The 17673-nt window shown below is 49.9% G+C and overlaps 1 protein-coding gene across 7 annotated transcripts in view; it reads right to left on the bottom strand.

Annotated features, from left to right (window-relative positions):
- Nucleotides 1-13272: 13272 nt before the first annotated feature.
- MKS1 (MKS transition zone complex subunit 1) overlaps nucleotides 13273-17673 on the bottom strand; it is a 31003-nt gene continuing 26602 nt past the window's right edge. For all 7 annotated transcript variants that reach the window (XM_075904985.2, XM_075904987.2, XM_075904991.2 and 4 more), the window contains one exon: nucleotides 13273-16448. In XM_075904985.2, the coding sequence (XP_075761100.1) occupies nucleotides 16351-16448 (98 nt within the window). In that variant the 3' untranslated portion in view covers nucleotides 13273-16350. The remainder of the gene's footprint in view (nucleotides 16449-17673) is intronic.

The following is a 17673-nucleotide window of genomic DNA, read 5'->3' as shown; positions in this document are numbered from 1 at the left end:
ACGGATGGGGTGTGCATAAATGAAAAGGTGAGGGGAAAAGTTCAGCCAGAACCTCAGTAAGAGGTTCTGGAGGAGCCGGAATAGAGGCTGCAACCTGGCACATTCGAGATATGCGTGCGCCAGGTTTTCCCTCACGCCGCAAAAGGGGCAGGCTTCCAGGATGGGGGTGAACCGCGCCAGGTACATGCCCGTGCTCACAGCCCCATGAAGGAGCCTCCAACTGATGTCCCCAATGGGCCGTGGAATTAAAGTGGAATACACACTGGCCCATCAGGGTCCCCCACCCTCTATGGGTCTTAGATAGTCCCGCCACTTAGAATCAGGGTGGGGAAATGCAGGGTGTGGAGCACGAGTGTGTACAGCTGTTCCCTAGGCATGGTCTGGAAACAGACCAGCTGCAGATTTTGCAGCTGACTGGGGGTCCAAGGATGGAGAGGCCGGGGGGGCCCGCAGAACAGGGGCCCAATAATAAGGGACGGAGGGTTTGCAGGAGGGGAGGGGCGGGGCGTACCCTCTCGCAGGGACCGCTGCAGGAAGTTGAGAGCGGGCCGCGGCAAAGCCGCCTTCACCTCCTGGAGTAGGTGCAGGGAGGTTCGGGGGGTGGAGAGCCCCATGCGCTGAGCGAGCGCTCGGGGATCCACCCAGTCCCCCCCCGTCATAGTCCAGGAGGTCTCCGACCATGGTGGTTTCTGCCAGGATCAGCCTCCGGCGCACCGAGGGAGACTCCGCCACCTGCACCCACAAGGCTGGATTGTGGAGCAGGGGCTCCGCGAGGAGGTCTGCTCCCTCGGAGGCCACAACGGACCTGGTCGCCCAAAACAGCTTCCAGGTCTGGAGGAGGTCCTGGTAGAATTCCGGCAGCTCTGAGAGGTCTCGCGGAAGGCCCCTCGGGTGGATAAAAAAGAGCTGCCGGTCGTATCGGAGCCCTCGGAGGCGGCGGAGGAAGGCGTGTGCCAAGGTGCCCCATGCCGGACTACCTGCACTAAAGAGGAGTCTCTGCAGGGCCTGGAGGCGGAAGGTCCGGACCTGGCTGCGCATGAAGACCAGGCCCTGCCCCCCCCCTCCAGGGGGAGCAACAGGACCCCTGCAGAGACCCAGTGCAGTCCTGGCCAAAGGAACTCCAAAGCTGCCCTCTGGAGCTTGGCCAGGACCTCCGGGGCCGGGCGCAGGGTGTTGAGCCGGTGCCAGAGCATGGACAGGACCAGCTGATGTAACACCAGTGCCCTCCCGTGAAAGGAGAGGCACCGGAGCAGTCCTGCCCATCCCCGCAACCGCTCACCCACCCTGGCCTCCAAACCATGCCAGTTTTCCGCGGAGAAGGATGCGTGGCGGATAAATAGACGCCCAGATAGAGCAGTGGACCCGCGCTCCACCTGATGGCCTGAAGCGCAGGTGGGAGGGAGCCGGCCTGCCACCCGTCCCTGACCACCAGGCCAGAGCTCTTGACCCAGTTGACCTGGGCGGAAGAGGCTGCCGAGTAGACGGCTTGGCAAGCCTCCACCCGCGCCAGGTCGCCCGGGTCCTGGACCACGAGGAGCACGTCATCGGCGTATGCTGACAGGACCAGCCACAGCTCCGGCTCTCAGAGCACCAACCCCGTCAACCTCCTATGGAGAAGACAGAGGAAGGGCTCAATCGCCAGAGCGTACAGCTGGCCCAACAGCAGACACCCCTGACGTATCCCCCACCCGAAGCTGACCGGCTCGGTCAGGGTCCAGTTGAGCCTGACCAAACACTCCGTGAGGGCGTACAGCACCCAGAGAAAACCCACAAAACGGGGCCCGAAGCCGAAGTCCTGCAGAGTGCCCAGGAGATACCCGTGGTCCATCCTGTCGAACGCCTTCTCCTGGTCCAGGGACAGGAGGGCGAACGACAAGCCGTCCCTACACCCGAGCTCTAAGAGATCCCGGACCAAATACAGGTTGTCAAAAATACTACGGCCCGGGACGGTGTAGGTCTGGTCGGGATGGATCACGTCCGCCAGCACGGACCGCAGTTGCAGCGAGATGGCTTTTGCTACGACCTTGTAGTCCGTGCTGAGGAGCGAGACGGGACGCCAATTCCGTAGGTTGCGGAGGTCCCCCTTCTTTGGCAGTAAGGCGAGCACCGCTCACCTGCACGACAGAGGGAGGACCCCGCTCTCCAAGGACTCGGCCCAGACGGTGACGAGGTCTGGGCCGAGGACGTCCCAGAACACGCAGTAGAACTCCACGGTCAGCCCGTCCATGCCCGGGGTTTTATTGTTGGGCATGAGATGGAGGGCTTCTGAGAACTCAGCCAGAGTGAGAGGCAGCTCCAGCCGGTCTTGGTCGCCCGCGCTGACCATCGGGAGTTCGGTCCAGAGCGCCTTGCAGGCGTCGGCATGGGGCCCATGGGTCGCATCTTGAGTAGCCCTGATCTAGATAATCTCAGATAGATGTCTATCTAATCTGCTCTTAAATATCTCCAGTGATGGAGATTCCATAACCCTGGAGACTGTTTAATTCAGAGTTTAACCACCCTGGCAGGAATTTTTAGCTAATATCCAACCTAAATCTCCCTTGCTGCAATTTAAACCCATTGCTTCTTGTCCTAAAATAAGAGGCCAAGGAGAACAATTTTCTCCCACCTTATAACACCCTTTTAGATACTTGGAAACAGCTATCGTGTCCCCTCTCAGTCTTCCCTTTTCTAAACTAAACAAGCCCAATTCTTTCAGTCTTCCCTCATAGGTCATGTTCTCGAGAACTTTAATCATTCTTGTTGCTCTTCTCTGGACCCTCTCCAATTTCTCCACATCTTTCTTGAAATGGAGTGTTGTGTCCAGTTCTGGGCATCACAACTGAGGCTTAATCAGTGCAGAGTAAAGTGGAAGAATGACTTCTCATGTCTTACACACATCTAGATCCCTTTCTGCAGTACTCCTTAGAATCATAAAATACTAGGACTGGAAGGCTGTGTCTACATTGGCAAGATTTTGCGCAAAAGCACCTGCTTTTGCGCAAAAACTTGCTTCCTGTCTACACTGGCCGCGAGTTCTTGCGCAAGAACACTGACGTTCTAATGTAAGAAATTAGTGCTTCTTGCGCAAGAACTATGACGCTCCCGCTCAGGAATAAGCCCTCTTGTGCAACTGTTCTTGCGGAAGAGGCCAGTGTAGGCAGGCAACATGGATTTCTTGCGCAAGAAAGCCCAATGGTTAAAAAGGCCATCGGAGCTTTCTTGTGCAAGACAGCATCTACACTGGCACGGATGCTTTTGCACAAAAGCACCTCTTGCGCAAAAGTGCATGCCAGCGTAGATGCTCTCTTGCGCAAATACTCTAACACAAATACTCTTGTGTTAGAGTATTTGCGCAAAATCTTGCCAATGTAGACGTAGCCAAAAGGACCTTGAGAGGTCATCGAGTCCAGTCCCCTGCCCTCATGGCAGGACCCAGTACTGTCTAGACCATCCCTGATAGATATTTATCTAACCTACTCTTAAATATCTCCAGAGATGGAGATTTCACAACCTCCCTAGGCAATTTATTCCAGTGTTTAACCACAGTGACAGTTAGGAACTTTTTCCTAATGTCCAACCTAAACCTCCCGTGATGCAGTTTAAGCCCATTCTTGTCCTATCCTCAGAGGCTAAGGAGAACAATTTTTCTCCCTCCTTCTTGGGACACCCTTTTAGATACCTGAAAATTGCTATCATGTCCCCCCTCAGTCTTCTCCTTTCCAAACCAAACAAGCCCAATTCTTTCTGTCTTCTTTCATAGCTCATGTTCTAGACCTTTGATCATTCTTGTTGCTCTTCTCTGGACCTTCTCCAATTTCTCCAGACACCTGCGGAACCCCACTTGTTATACCTTTCCAGCAGAATTGTGAACCATTAATAACTACTCTCTGAGAACGGTCATCCAGTCAGTTATGCACCCACCTTACAGTAGCCCCATCTAAGTGGTAATTGCCTCCTTTAGTTATAAGAATATCATGCGAAACTGTATCAAATGCCTTACTAAAGTCTAGTGATAGAGATGCAGCCGTGTTAGTCTGGTCTAGCAGAAACAAAAGACAGGACTATGCAGCACTTTAAAGACTAACAAGATGGTTTATTAGGTGATGAGCTTTCGTGGGCCAGACCCACTTCCTCAGATCAATTTTGTGGAAGAAAATTGGCACGCCCATATATACCAAAGTGATACAATCAAAGAAAAGTGAACACATATTTTTGACACATTTTGACACATATTGCCAATTTTATATGTGTTCACTTTCTTTTGATTGTGTCAGTTTGGTATATGTGCGCGTGCCAATTTTCTTCCACAAATTGACCTGAGGAAGTGGGTCTGGCCCACGAAAGCTCATCACCTAAGAAACTCGCACAGATACAGACAGACACCTAATAAACCATCTTGTTAGTCTTTAAAGTTCTGCATAGTCCTATCTTTTGTTTACTAAAGTCTAGGTATTTCTCCTTTATCCACAAGACTTGTTATCCTATCAAAGAAAGCTATCAGATTGGTTACACATGATTTGTTCTTTACAAATCTATGCTGACTGCTACCTATCATCTTATTATCTTCCAGGTGTTTGCAGATGAATTCCTTAATTACTTGCTCCATTATTTTTTCTGGCACAGAAGTTAAACTGACTGGTGTGTAGTTTCCTGGGTTGTCCTTATTTCCCTTTTTATAGATGGGCACTAGATTTGCCCTTTTCCAGTCTTCTGGAATCTCTCCTGTCTTCCATGATTTTTCAAAGATGATAGCTAAAGGCTCAGATACCTCCTCTATCAGTTCCTTGAGTATTCTAGGACGCATTTCATCAGGCCCTGGTGACTTGCAGACATCTAACTTTCCTAAGTCATTTTTAACTTGTTCTTTTTTTATCTTCTAAACCTAGCCTCTTCCCACTAGCATTCACTATGATAGGCATTCCTTTATCAGACTTCTCAGTGAAGACTGAAACAAAGAAGTCATTAAGCATCTCTGCCATTTCCAAGTTTCCTGTTACTGTTTCTCCCTCCTCACTGACCAGTGGGCCTACCCTGTCCTTGGTCTTCCTCTTGCTTCTAATATATTTATATAAACTGTTCTTGTTTCCCTTTATGGCTATAGCTAGTTTGAGCTCATTTTGTGCCTTTTCCTTTCTAATCTTGCCCCTGCATACCTGTTTGCTTATATTCTTTTGTAATTTGTCCGAATTTCCACTTTTTATAGGACTCCTCTTTTTATTTTTAGATCATGCAAGATCTCCTGGTTATGCCAACGCAGCCTTTTGCCATACTTTCTACCTTTCATACGCAGAATAGCAGGCTTTTGGGCCCTTAACAATGTCCCTTTGAAAAACTGCCAACTCTCTTCAGTTGTTTTGCCCCTTAGTCTTGCTTCCCATGGGACCTTACCTACCAGCTCTCTGAGCTTACCAAAATCTGCCTTCCTGAAATCCACTGTCTCTATTTTGCCGTTCTCCCTTCTACAGTCCTCAGAATCAGGAACTCTTATGATTTCATGATCACTTTCACCCAAGCTGCCTTCCACTTTCAAATTCTGAACCAGTTGCTCCCTATTTGTTAAAGTCAAATCTAGAACAGCTTCCCCCCTAGTAGATTTTTCAGCTTTCTGAAATAAAATGTTGTCTTCAATGCAGTCCAAGAACTTATTGAATAGTCTGTGCTTTGCTGTGTTAGTTTCCCAAAATACATCTGGATAGTTGAAGTCCCCCCTCACCACCAAATCCTGCACTTTGGATGATTTTTTAGTTGTTTAAAAAATGCCTCATCCACCTCTTCCCCTGGGTAGGTGGCCTGTAGTATACCCCTAACAGAACACCACCCTTGGTTTTTACCCCTTTTAGCCTAACCCAGAGACTCTCAACACATCTGTTTCCTACGTCCATCTCCACCTCATTCCAAGTGTGTACATTTTTACTATAAAAGGTATGACAGACCGGGCCAGGTCTGGGCCCAGCTGAGGGCATCCGCTCAGGGTGAATTGCTCAAACTCAGGGCTTCTGACAGCCCCATACTGGAGACCTTCCCAAATAGGCCACAAACCAGTCACACCGAGCGTTTCAGCTGCCAATCTGGCCAGCCAGAAGCTTTATGAGCAAAACCCCTCTGGCATCCTAGCTCTTCCTATGCCACAATCAGCCCTGGGCCTAACACACGGGTGAAGGGTTTTCGAATCCAACCTCACCTACCCCGAACGGTTCTCCCGGTCCCAAGAAACCAGCCACAGGTCCCAGTCAATTTATATTCTGGATCTTACCCACAAGTTCATGCTGAGCCAATCCTTTAGAATCTAAAATCGAAAGGTTTATTACTAAAAGAATGAAAAACATGAGAGTCAGGTTGTTAAGGAGAATACATTACATGCATCAAATCACCAAGTTCTCAATGCAGGCTCTTAGCACAGATGATATGAACTGTTATCTTATAAGTCTCTGGTGTACATCCTATTCAGGATGCGTCCACTGTTCTTCCCGGCTCGTTCCTTGCTAGGCTGCATCTGGGATCAGGAGCTGAACTCAGGACCAGATGGAGGGTGCCACATGGCACTTATTTACCGCTCCTGGCATCTTCCTGGCCAGAGAAGGTCACATGGTTGAGCAACCTATCTCTGTTTCACATGCTGGCAGCCATTATGCCCTGGCTGGTTTTCAGGTATCAGTCACATTCCTCAGGTGTGTATTGGCATCTAGAGACTCATTGTCTCCTTGCTAAATAGCATAGCCACTGGCTAAACATTCTTTGCATATTGCTGTCTCAGACAGAGAATTTTCCAGCACCAACACAGAGTACATATTTATAATTCCACATACAGATATTATACAAGTACATGAATAGCATATACAGAATCTGTAGAGCACAAGCTTTTATTTGATACCTCACATGGCCCCCTTTGTATAGACTTTGGGGGCAAACACTCCCCACCCCATGGGTGCAGCAATGGTTTGGCTTCTTTTAAAATACAGTAATGTGACACAAGGCAACACCTCCTCCCTTTCTTCCCCACCTATCCTTCCTGAGTAAGCTGTACCCTTCTATACCAATATTCCAATCATGTGTATTAGCCCACCAAGTCTCTGTGATACCAACGATATCATAGTTGTATTTATTTATTAGCACGTCCAGTTCTTCCTGCTTATTACCCACACTTCTTGCATTTGTATATAGGCATCTAAGGTACTGATTTGATCTTGCTCCCCAGTTCTGCCTTGACCCTTCTTTTTCTCTGCTATTATAGCCCACATTCCCTCCCATTTCCAACTCATCTCCCAGGTCTCCATGTTCTTCTCTTACCTATGGGTTTTGGTCACCTGCCCCCATCGAACCTAGTTTAAAGCCTCCTCACTAGATTAGCCAGTCTGTATCCAAATACAGTCTTCCCCTTCCTTGAAAGATGAACGCCATCCCTGCTTAACAGACCTTCCTGGAATAGCATCCTGTGGTCGAGGAAGCCAAAGCCCTCCTGGTGACACCATCGTCGCAGCCAGGCATTCACCTCCAGGATGCACCTGTCTCTGCCTGAGCCCCTACCTTTGACAGGAAGGACCGAAAAGCATACCACCTGTGCTCCAAACTCTTTCACCCGTACTCCCAGAGCCCTGTAGTCACTCTTGATCCACTCAGTGTCACACCTCGCAGTATCACTAGTGCCCACATGGATGAGTAGCATGGGGTAGTAGTCAGAGGGCTGTATAATCCTCAACACTGCCTCCATAACATCTCGGATATGGGCCCCCCAGCAGGCAGCATACCTCCCAAGATGACGTCAGAGCGACAGATGGGCACCTCTATCCCCCTCAGAAAAGCATCTCCAATCACCACTACCCTACATTTACTCCTCACAGTGGTGGCAGCAGACCTCCCAGCCTTCGGGGTACAAGGGTTCTCCTCCTCTGCTGTAGGGGATGAATCCTTATCTCCTGTATCAAGAAGTGCATAACAGTTTCCTAGTACCATGGTGGGAGGGTTGGGAGCACTGCCTGCTGCTAGAACTAACCAGCTGCCAGTGTCTGCCCTGAGCCTCCTCCTCCTCCACCAGTGGTGTGTCCAGTCTTGTGTACCTCAGCTGTCTCCTCATGAATACTGTCCAGGAATTGCTCATGGATTCAGATGCTCCTCAGCCTAGCCACCTCCTCCTGTAGCTCTCCCATCTGCTGCTTGAGAGATTCCACCAGCAGGCACCTTTCACACTGGATAGTCCCCCCAGCCTGGATATCAGTAAGTAGGAATTGCAAGCCACAGTCCCTGTAAAACCACCCCAGGATCTGGGTGGAGGCATCCACGGTCAGGTGGTCTGTCAGGCTACAGGCTCAGGTGGAGGAGACAGGAGTAGTGCTGGCACAGGTGTTGCGGGTTTTCCTGACCATAGTAGGCCTCCCTCTTTCAAACTCCCTCTTAAACTTCCCTGTCTGCAGCCTCCTGCCTGCTTCGCTTCCCTGTTTGCTCTGCCTCTGGCTTCTCGCCTAGGTCAGGCCTACCCCCTCCTTAGTCACAGAGGGGAAGGCTGATCCTGAGACTGATCAAAGGCAATCAAGGGAACAATGGATCAGGCACTCAGTCCCAACTGCCACCCGTAACTGAAACTGAAGGAAGGAGGGAGTGGGGGGAGGAAAAAGAGAAGGGAAGGAAGAAAAAGAGAGACAGTGAGTAGATAGTGCAAACAGCTACAAGAGGCTGTTAAGAACCATTAGCACCTCCATTGTTTGGTTAAGTCATTAAAAGGTGGAAGATAGTGTGCGAGCCATCCTATATCCCTGTTCAGACCATTAGCATAAGAATTAAATTTATGAATGAAGTTAAGTTCCAATCCTTCTCTGTGCATTTGGCTTGAGGAATTGATCTGAAACAAAACAGTGACTCAGAGATCCATTAATGAGTGTCCAGGAAGATTAAAGTGTTCTCCAACAGGTTTTTGTGTGTTGCCTTTTCGGATATCTGATTTGTGTCCATTAATTCTTTCCCATAGAGATTGTCCAGTTTGGCCAATATACCTTGCAGTGAGGCATTGCTGGCATAGATCACATTAGTGCATGTGCAGTTAAATGAGCCTTTGATTTGGTGGCTGATGTCATTGGGCCCCGTGATGAACTTGCTGGTGTAGACGTGTGTGCAGAGTTGGCAACAGGGCCAATTGCAGGGATGAGTTCCTGGATGATTATGATGGAGGTCAGGCAGGAGTAAATCTGGGTATGATGGGTCAGAATCCCCTTGGACTCAACACTCCTAATGTGCTGAGACCCCCACCGAGCTGCTTTCCCTGAAAGCCTGGGCACCCTGTAACTCTGTCTTGCTAAGCCCAACTCGCCAGCCCGCTTTAGCACAGGGACAGAGACAGGCCACCCCTCCCTACAGACACACACTTTAAGCAGTAGCATGTGAGATCTGTTCCCAGCACTCAAGCACCCATCTCCTTTGGGACCTGAACCACACAGTTCTCTGCAGAGTTGGAGATGGTATGGGTCAGGACACCACTGGACCCCTTAGTGTTGCCCTATAGCATGGGCAGTGGGTAAAGGTGAGACAGGGAGAGGCAAGCCCCCAGCCCCTTCTGCTAAGGCCCACCTCCCATGGGAGCCAAGCCACCTCCCTACCCCCTTCCAAACCAAGCCACCACCCCCAGCACAGGGGAGGGAGGACAGGCACACAGCCCATGGTTTCCCAGCAGAGGCTCAGGGGCAACAACACTCTATCCACAGTACACCTCCAGTAGGTGTTCTGGGGGCAGGGCCAGGCTGGTAGTTTGGGAAGGCAATGCTTTCCCCCTCTCTAGCATACCAGCTCCCCATGCCCTAGAACTTTCCCTAGCTCCCTTTTTCATTCTTCCAATAGTGCTCCTAGGAGCTATGTTGTTTGCAGGAAGAAGTGGTGGGGACAGATGGCTGCTGCAGAAGCATGCAGTGAGATGAAAGCAGAATAGATTCTTGGGAATAATTAGGAATGTGGGGACAGGGCAGCCAAAGGGGTGGGGGCTATGCTGTGTGTTTCTTCACAAACAGTAGTTATGGTGGAATCTGTACACTCCTTGCAAGGCACCAGTTATTTTGATTTTACAAATATCTTCCAAACTTTATCTCACGAGAAGAATATTTCCTGGCAGAGAAAAAGTCTGGAAAATTTCAGGTGGAAAATTGAATGTTTTAGAGAATTATGAATGTATGAAAACTCCAGGGGCTAGGACAGACATCTTCAGGCCTCATCACTCTTCCATGGCACAACCATACTCCATTTTGTTGCAGCCCTACCACTCTTTGAGAAGCTGGGGCATTGTATATCAGTACGGCTCCATCACTTGCTACTCTGTAGCCTCCCTGAGAGCAATAGTCCCTCATTTCTTGGAATCCATTAGCACCCAAGCCTCAGCAGCCTTATTTCGATTTCTGTACCCGTCCTGTCACTCCCATGCATGCTGGGTCTTTAATAAAAAATGGCTCCAAAGTGGGGAGGTCCCCATTCTAATATGGAGTGTGGAATAACTCTGCTCAGTGAGATGGGAATCGGGGATATCCCCTTTACCACTGGGTGTTGTGTATAGCACCCCCCATCAACCTGTGCACCCTACCAGCACCCCCTTCCCCTCCCTTGCCCCTGAGGTGAGAAGCTGGTCAACAAGCAACAGCCGCACTGAGGCAGGAGGTACCATCTTCGTGTGTGTGTGGGGGGGGGGGGTGCTTTCCCCAAACAAACCTCCAGGTTTTTTTCCCAACCCTCTGCTCAATAATTAAATCAAACAATGTGAAAGAAATATTCTGATTGCTTGAGGACCACCAAACCACAATTGCCTCATTTTATCGCCCTGCATGCCCAAAGCGGAGAGGAAAGCCTATAGCCTGAGTACGAGGGGGCAACGCGGGGCCCCACAGCTGATGGATGACCATCAATCCATTCTGGGCCCGCTCTTCCCACCGCTTGTGGATAGGCAAAGGAGACATTTTGGCCTTGCTGTAGGTCAGGGCACCCCCCCCTTCCTATGCCCAGGGGATGGTGGTACCTTCCCAGAGTGGCAGTTATGGCAGTTGGTCGGGCTGCCCTGGGGTAGGGAGGGCAGAAACCCTCCCCCGCCCCAGTGGTGCTGGGGCCGCGCACATGCCCTGGAGGGCTGGGGGCAGGGAGGCGTCATCCGGGAGCACAAAGAAAGAACGAGGGGAAGGGGCGGGGCAAGAAGGAACACGGGCTACGGCCCTGAGGAGATGGCATCCTTCGAGAGCCTCCCGGGACCAGCCCTTGGCAGGAGGCGGCCAGTTCGCTCTTCTGCGCTGGCCAAGGAGAAGGCGCCAGCCCGTGCCAGTAGCTCTCTGCAGAGCCGATGAGGGCACGTTCACGCCAGCGCTGGAGACTTCATTAGCGGGAGGCACATGGGCACCAGCAGACAGCCCAGGACAGGGGGCCAGTAGCCCTGGGTGGTAGTTCCACTTATGTCCTGACTTGCTGAGGCACCACAGAAATCAATAGCTTTCTGCTGAGGTGAAAGTGGGTCAATGCAGGAGAATAAGGTCCAAAGAATTCAGTGAGTGAGCAGGTGCTGGTGCTGGGAGAGTGGGACTCAGGCCGTCTGCACTGCAGGTCTTTTTCGGAAAAAGGCACGCAAATTACCATTTTCCGATTCTTTTATTGGAAGAGGCTTTTCTGACATTTGGCCCGTCTACATGGGGCCAAACATGGGAAAAACCTCCTCTTTCAGAAGAGCCCTTATTGCTCATAAAATTCCGCTTTTTCAGAAACTGATCTGAAAAAGAAGACACGTTCCCTAGACATGGCAGAGTTTTTCCAGGGTACTTTTGGTATACCGGAACAACTCTGTAGTGTAGACAGCCTCAGAGCAGGAGGTATTAAGAGCTAAGCCCTCAGAGGTACAGGATTCCCTACCCCATGACTGCACAGCCATTGCACTCCACAAGAGATGGCCCAAGTGGGCTGCTAACCACTTCACCGCTTTAGGTTACAGGGCATGCTGGCTCACAGAGGACTCACAACCTGAACTGTGGACATCCATTACCACTGCAGAGCACTATGAATGTGGGGTGAGGGTGCTGGAATTGGGAGAAGGTTCTAGTCACGTTGGTCCATAATGATTGTACTGGTGGTCCTCTCTCATTCCACTGTAAATGCAGCTCCTGCTTTCACTCAGCCTGGCGTAAATCAGGGTAACTGTACTGAAGCCAATGGAGCTGCACAGTGATAAGGTCAGAATCAGACTTATTGCTCTGAATTTATCTGTGCAATTAAGAAAAGGATCAAGCCCTCAGTCTCCAGCTGCACACCTGGCAGGACAGCCATACCTGAGTGCTGTTCACTCCCTGCGAGGGACACATGGGCATGGGAGAGAGAAGGGCAAGAGGGAGCAGCAGCAGCAGCCGGTCACACTCTTGGCTCGTCCCTCCTGCCAGAAGCCAGGGTTGTTTCCAAAGTGTCCAGACAAGTTTACTGGACAATTTACTCCCACAGCACTCCCATGGGAAGGCTCCATATCAGATCCTCCTGGAAGTGATGAGCACAGTCACACACAGCCTAGAGGCGAGGCATATCTAAAGGCATATCTGGGGTGAATCCAACAGAGATCTGGGAGGAAGAATTCTGTGCTGGGAAGGAGGGGACCCGTTTGCAAGGAAAGGAGCATGAAGAGAGGGCAATCACGGCAACAGAGGTAAATCCAGGTCCAAACCCCATGACTCAGCCCTATCTCAGACTGCAAACAGCATGTCACGCAAAGGGCCTGTTCCAGACTTCAAGAGCTGCAGGCAACAGAGTAATGCTGGAGACCAGGGTGGTAGAGAGCTGACCTTCCCATTAACACAATGAGCTACAGGGAGATTAAATTCAGAGGCCAAGCTTTATCTAATGACCTGGAGGATGGCTCTCATCTGCAGGGCCAGGATGAGGCATGGTCACAGGTGACAGAGATATAGGGTGAGACTGCTGGCAGGAGCACTGGCACTAATGTGTGCCTGCAGCTGTGCTAGGGAGCTGTCCCTGAAAAAACAATCATAAGTACACCGACCATACGTACCAGATTGTCCAGGACACACTCGATTTCAAATATTCTGTCCCGCTGCCCCCATAAACCATCAAAAAGTTTCAGAAATGCCAATATTTCGAGGACTGCCAAGACCCTGCACCCCCAGCTCACTCAGAAATCAGAAAAATATCTTGTGTCAGATCATGCATCCTAATTTTTAGTTCAGAAAATACGGTCATTGTAGGAATAGCCAAAGCAGTCCCGTGTCTCCGATTCAAAGCTGCTTTCGAGTACATTATGAATTTCTTGTTCATGCCTTCTGTGTGTGTGTGATGTTTGAGACATTTTAGGGGTGCCATGCAACATCTTTATTTGCAGCTCCCCCCCACTCGGTGAATGACTGCTTCAATAGTTAGTTTTCCAGCCCTTTCTCAGTTACAGTACATCTCAGTAACAAACATAACAAAGCTCAGAACTCCATATACGATGTTGCTACACATTTAAATATGACAACGATGTTCAAGAGACTGAGTTTTCAGATGCTATCTCACAAGGCTTTGGGTGTACAAAATAGATTGTGACCATCTAAAAATGTCGGCCATGAGGGTATAGGGAAGTATCCCCTCTAAATTTTCCCAGCCTTGTGCAGAATGAATTTTGTTACATGCACCAATAGGGAGGTGATGTGACACACACCTTTATCCTGGTGCCCATAACAAAATTCATGTGGTCAGGGTGGGACAAAGGGGTTCTGGAGTGTGGGAGGGGGCTTTGGGCTGTGCCAGAGGACTGGGGTGCAGCAGTGGGGTAAGTACTCTGGGGAGGGGCAAGGGATGACAGGCTCAAGATGGGTGAAGGCTCTGCCTGGGGTATGGGCTCCAGGGTGAGGCTGGGAAAGGTTTGGGGTGCAGGTTGCCCAAGGGCTATGGTGACAAGAGGACTCCCCCAGCATTGTAAATGGAGTTGTAAATGGCCAGCATTGCTGTTTGGAGGACTCTCTGTCCCTCCAGGAATATATTTCCAAAGACCTAAAGCCAAGAGGACATCAGCCTTTAGGCAACTAGCCAGAGCCAAGCTCCAAACCCTGGGGCTGGAATGGTAGTGCTGTCTAGTGACACAGGCCCAGACGGCGGAATCAAAAGCTTCCTCTGGCTCCTTGTGGAGCTGGCTTCCTAGCAGAGGCCATGACACGCTGTGTGGCTGAGCATGCACACACTGGAGCACCACTCACAGACATATGGGACCCTGTAGTCAAGTGCCTCTAGCACAGGAACTTCCTGGAAACTGTTGTTAAGGGCATGGGGCTCTTAGAGCTGACAAACCAAAGGTCTATTCCTGTCCCTCCAGTGATTTCTCTAGTAACTGTCTTGAATGTAACAGGACTTAAAGCAGGGGGCCACAAAGCGCCCATCTAGTCCCTCATAGTGACACTGCATGTAACAATAAGAGATAGAACAATAAACAGATAACACACAGCCACATTCTCCCTTTGTTCACAGCAGAACTCTCCGCCTGGGAGGTTTGCCAAGAGAGCAAAGAAGAATAGGGAGTTCTGCATTTACAACCCACTTCTTTCTGCATGTTTTCAGAGAAGGGCAACTAATATGATGAGGGGTTTGGAACGGGACCCATATGAGGAGAGATTAAAGAGACTGGGACTTTTCATCTTGGAAGAGAGGAGACTATGGGGGGGATATGATAGAGGTCTATAAAATCATGAGTTGTGTGGAGAAAGTGAATAAGGAAACGTTATTTACTTTTTCCCCATAATATAAGGACTAGGGGCCACCAAGTGAAATTAATGGGCAGCAGGTTTAAAAAAAATTAAAGTTTTCTTCACACAGCGCAGTGTCAACCTGTGGAACTCCTTAACTGAGGAGGTTGTGAAGGCTAGGACTATAGCAGGGTTTAAGAGAACTGGATAGATTCATGGAGGTTAATTCCATTCATGGCTATAGCCAAGATGGGTAAGGAACGGTGTCCCCAGCCTCTGTTTGTCAGAGGGTAGAGATGGCTGGCAGGAGAGAGATCGCATGATCAGTTCATTCCCACTGGGGCAGACAGGCTGCTGGGCTGGATGGACCTTTAATTTGACCCAGTCTGGTCGCTCTTTTGAACAACTTCACAGGGTGCAGGACAGGGAGACCTGACACATAAGGGAGCTTCAAAGTCAGAGGCTAGAACATATGGGCCCTGAACCCATGGCTATCATGGTTCTGACTCTGCTGTGTTTTAGTTTGGGGTGCGTGTAGGCAGTAGAACTTCACCAGAAAAATGATCCAGTCATAAGCCTCAGGTGGAGACAATCAATTTTAGTGACAAAAGACCTGGACTCTACAAAGAACTATATCACTGCTTCATCTAGCCTGTCTCAGGGACCTACCTGCTTACTCATTCAGTTACACAGAACTTCTGCAATGGCGCCATACCATGACCTCTGACAACATCCCCCTTCTCACAGAAAGAGAACTCTGTCAGTTACTAATATAGCCAGAGATTTGTCACTTACAATAATTACTATAGAAATAACAAGTGTTCCAACATCCATGTCTCTCAGGTGGTTTTACACCCTTCCCACAGAGGTGACAGAATGATTGTCCATGGCTTTTAGGCTTTGGCAACAGATCTCTTGCTCTGTCCAGCAGTGGGAGCTGCTCTGGTGAAGAGAACTGCCATGTGGTCAGGAAAAAGGGTTCTGGAAGTGTTGTCAGAGCCATTTGAGGTAGAATTATTTCCTGGCAAATTGATCAAATGTCCATTTCTCTTGTAAGCGTGCAGCAGGCAGGACGGTAGGATGTGACAGTGCATGGATGCCATAGCCCGTCAGCATGGTGCATGCATGCTCTCACCTTGGCTGGGCTTACTGTGTGCCAGCACTCATGGACCTGGGTCTCTAGCTTTGTGCCACTGAATGGGACTGCTGGTGCCAAACTCTGGGCCCTGCTGGGAGAGCAGGGGAGGGACTTGCTTATGCTTATCTAGGGTGGTATGTGAAACTTCACTTGGGCACTACATTAGAAGAAACAAGGTGCTACCTGACCATACCTCCCAGCTTTGGGAGGCCCTCTGAATCCCTCCCATGGGCAAAGTGAAAGCCAGAGCTTTACCTTATACCAATCATGTATGGAGTGCTCGGCCATCAGCCCAGGGCCAGCCTGGCAACTCATTACCCTGCCATGCAGGGACCCAGATAGTGCTGGGCATGCCCAGCTCTCTGTTGGGGAGTGGCTCTGCCTGGACCTGACACCGTCCCCTCTACTGGGGCAAGCAGGGACACAAGGGGCCAGGAACTGGGCAATGGAGGCACCTGCAGAGCCGGGAGCGGCTGGAGCTGAGACTTGCTGCATGAAGTGCTTTTAGAAGAGAGAGGCTGCTGCACTCAGCCAGACCTGGTGCCAGTGGAGCTGCTGGGAGCTCGATGCTCATGGCTGCTGCACAGTGGAGGCCGAGGTGCTGATCAGGTCCTGGGGGAGGCTCTCACGTGCTTCCTGCATGCGGCGTCGCGCCCTCTGGAATGCCTCTGTAACAGAGCATTGAAGAGTGGGCTCATACTCACTGCACTGCTCCGGCAGTTTGTCGGGGAACTGGCTAACACTGCATTCTCTCTGGCTGGCTAGGACATGAAGCATGAAATCTGGGCTGCTCTCTCCACCTTCCTTCCCGCACAATTGTGGTGCTGCACTGCAGCACCCCACTGCCAGCCTGCATGATATAAACGCTGATCGGTGAATTGTAACTGGAATTCTTCAAGGTGGACTCAGTATATTCGCACTCTTGGAATTTGTGCCCAACAGCACAGCATGACAGCAGACTTGGTAGCAGTGCCTGTTAGAGTGCCCACAGCTCTTCTCCACAGCAGTGCTTCCGAGCAAATGGGTATGAAAGGGTCAACGCGCTTGTTCCCACCTCTGTTCCTTCCACTGCTGAAGCAGAATATCCAGACACTGAAGTCTGGACTCTGCAGTAGTAGGGAAGGTGAGTGGGGAATGTGAATACACAGAACCCATCCAGACCAACCTTCCTTTCTTCTTCAAGTTTCCTCTGTATATTCCCACTCTTGGGATAGTTTGGTAAGCAATATAGTAGGGATGTGGAGTCATAATTAAAAACAGAAACTGGAGTGTCACTCTAATAAGCATCAGAGCTGGGAACCAAATTCAATGTATAATGTGTTGTGAAAGTCCTCCATGTAGCTCAATAAAAGAAACATGATTAGCAAAATGCTGTAGATGCAGCCACAGCTCTAGAACAAATACTAAGTGGATCAGGCATAGGAGAGAGACCCTCTCAATGCTCTTCAACACGATGACTATCCATTTAGATAGGTGCTGGATGAAATGGCCTTACTCTTGCAGTTACACACAAATGAAATAAATTCCTGCTTATTGGGGAGCTTCCTCACTCAGGATCCTGTTTCACCTTTTCTTGGGAGAGCAATGCAATATGGAAAGCCATCTGTCTTGGATGGCTGAGACATAACAATCCTGCTTCTTGGCTGGGAATTAGATTAGATGACCCTTGTGGTCTCTTCTAACCCTCTGGTTCTATGGATATAGCTGGGTTTGAGAGAAGATACACATCTGAGTGTATCTGATATGACTCTGATTCTATGCTGGTGAATTTAAGTACTTGGATTGGATTTAAGTACTTGAATTTAAGTACTACAATCCAGAGGTCTAATGTTGCTAGGTCTCAGATCCATGTGTTAATGGTTTGAAGACCTATAGGCCACATGCTTTAATTGA

This window comes from Pelodiscus sinensis, chromosome 21 (genome assembly GCF_052426305.1).
Source record: "Pelodiscus sinensis isolate ZL-2025 chromosome 21, ASM5242630v1, whole genome shotgun sequence".
Classification (NCBI taxonomy): Eukaryota; Metazoa; Chordata; order Testudines; family Trionychidae; genus Pelodiscus; species Pelodiscus sinensis.
The sequence above is the reverse complement of the archived record's forward strand: the minus strand, read 5'-3'. Positions and strand labels throughout refer to the sequence as shown.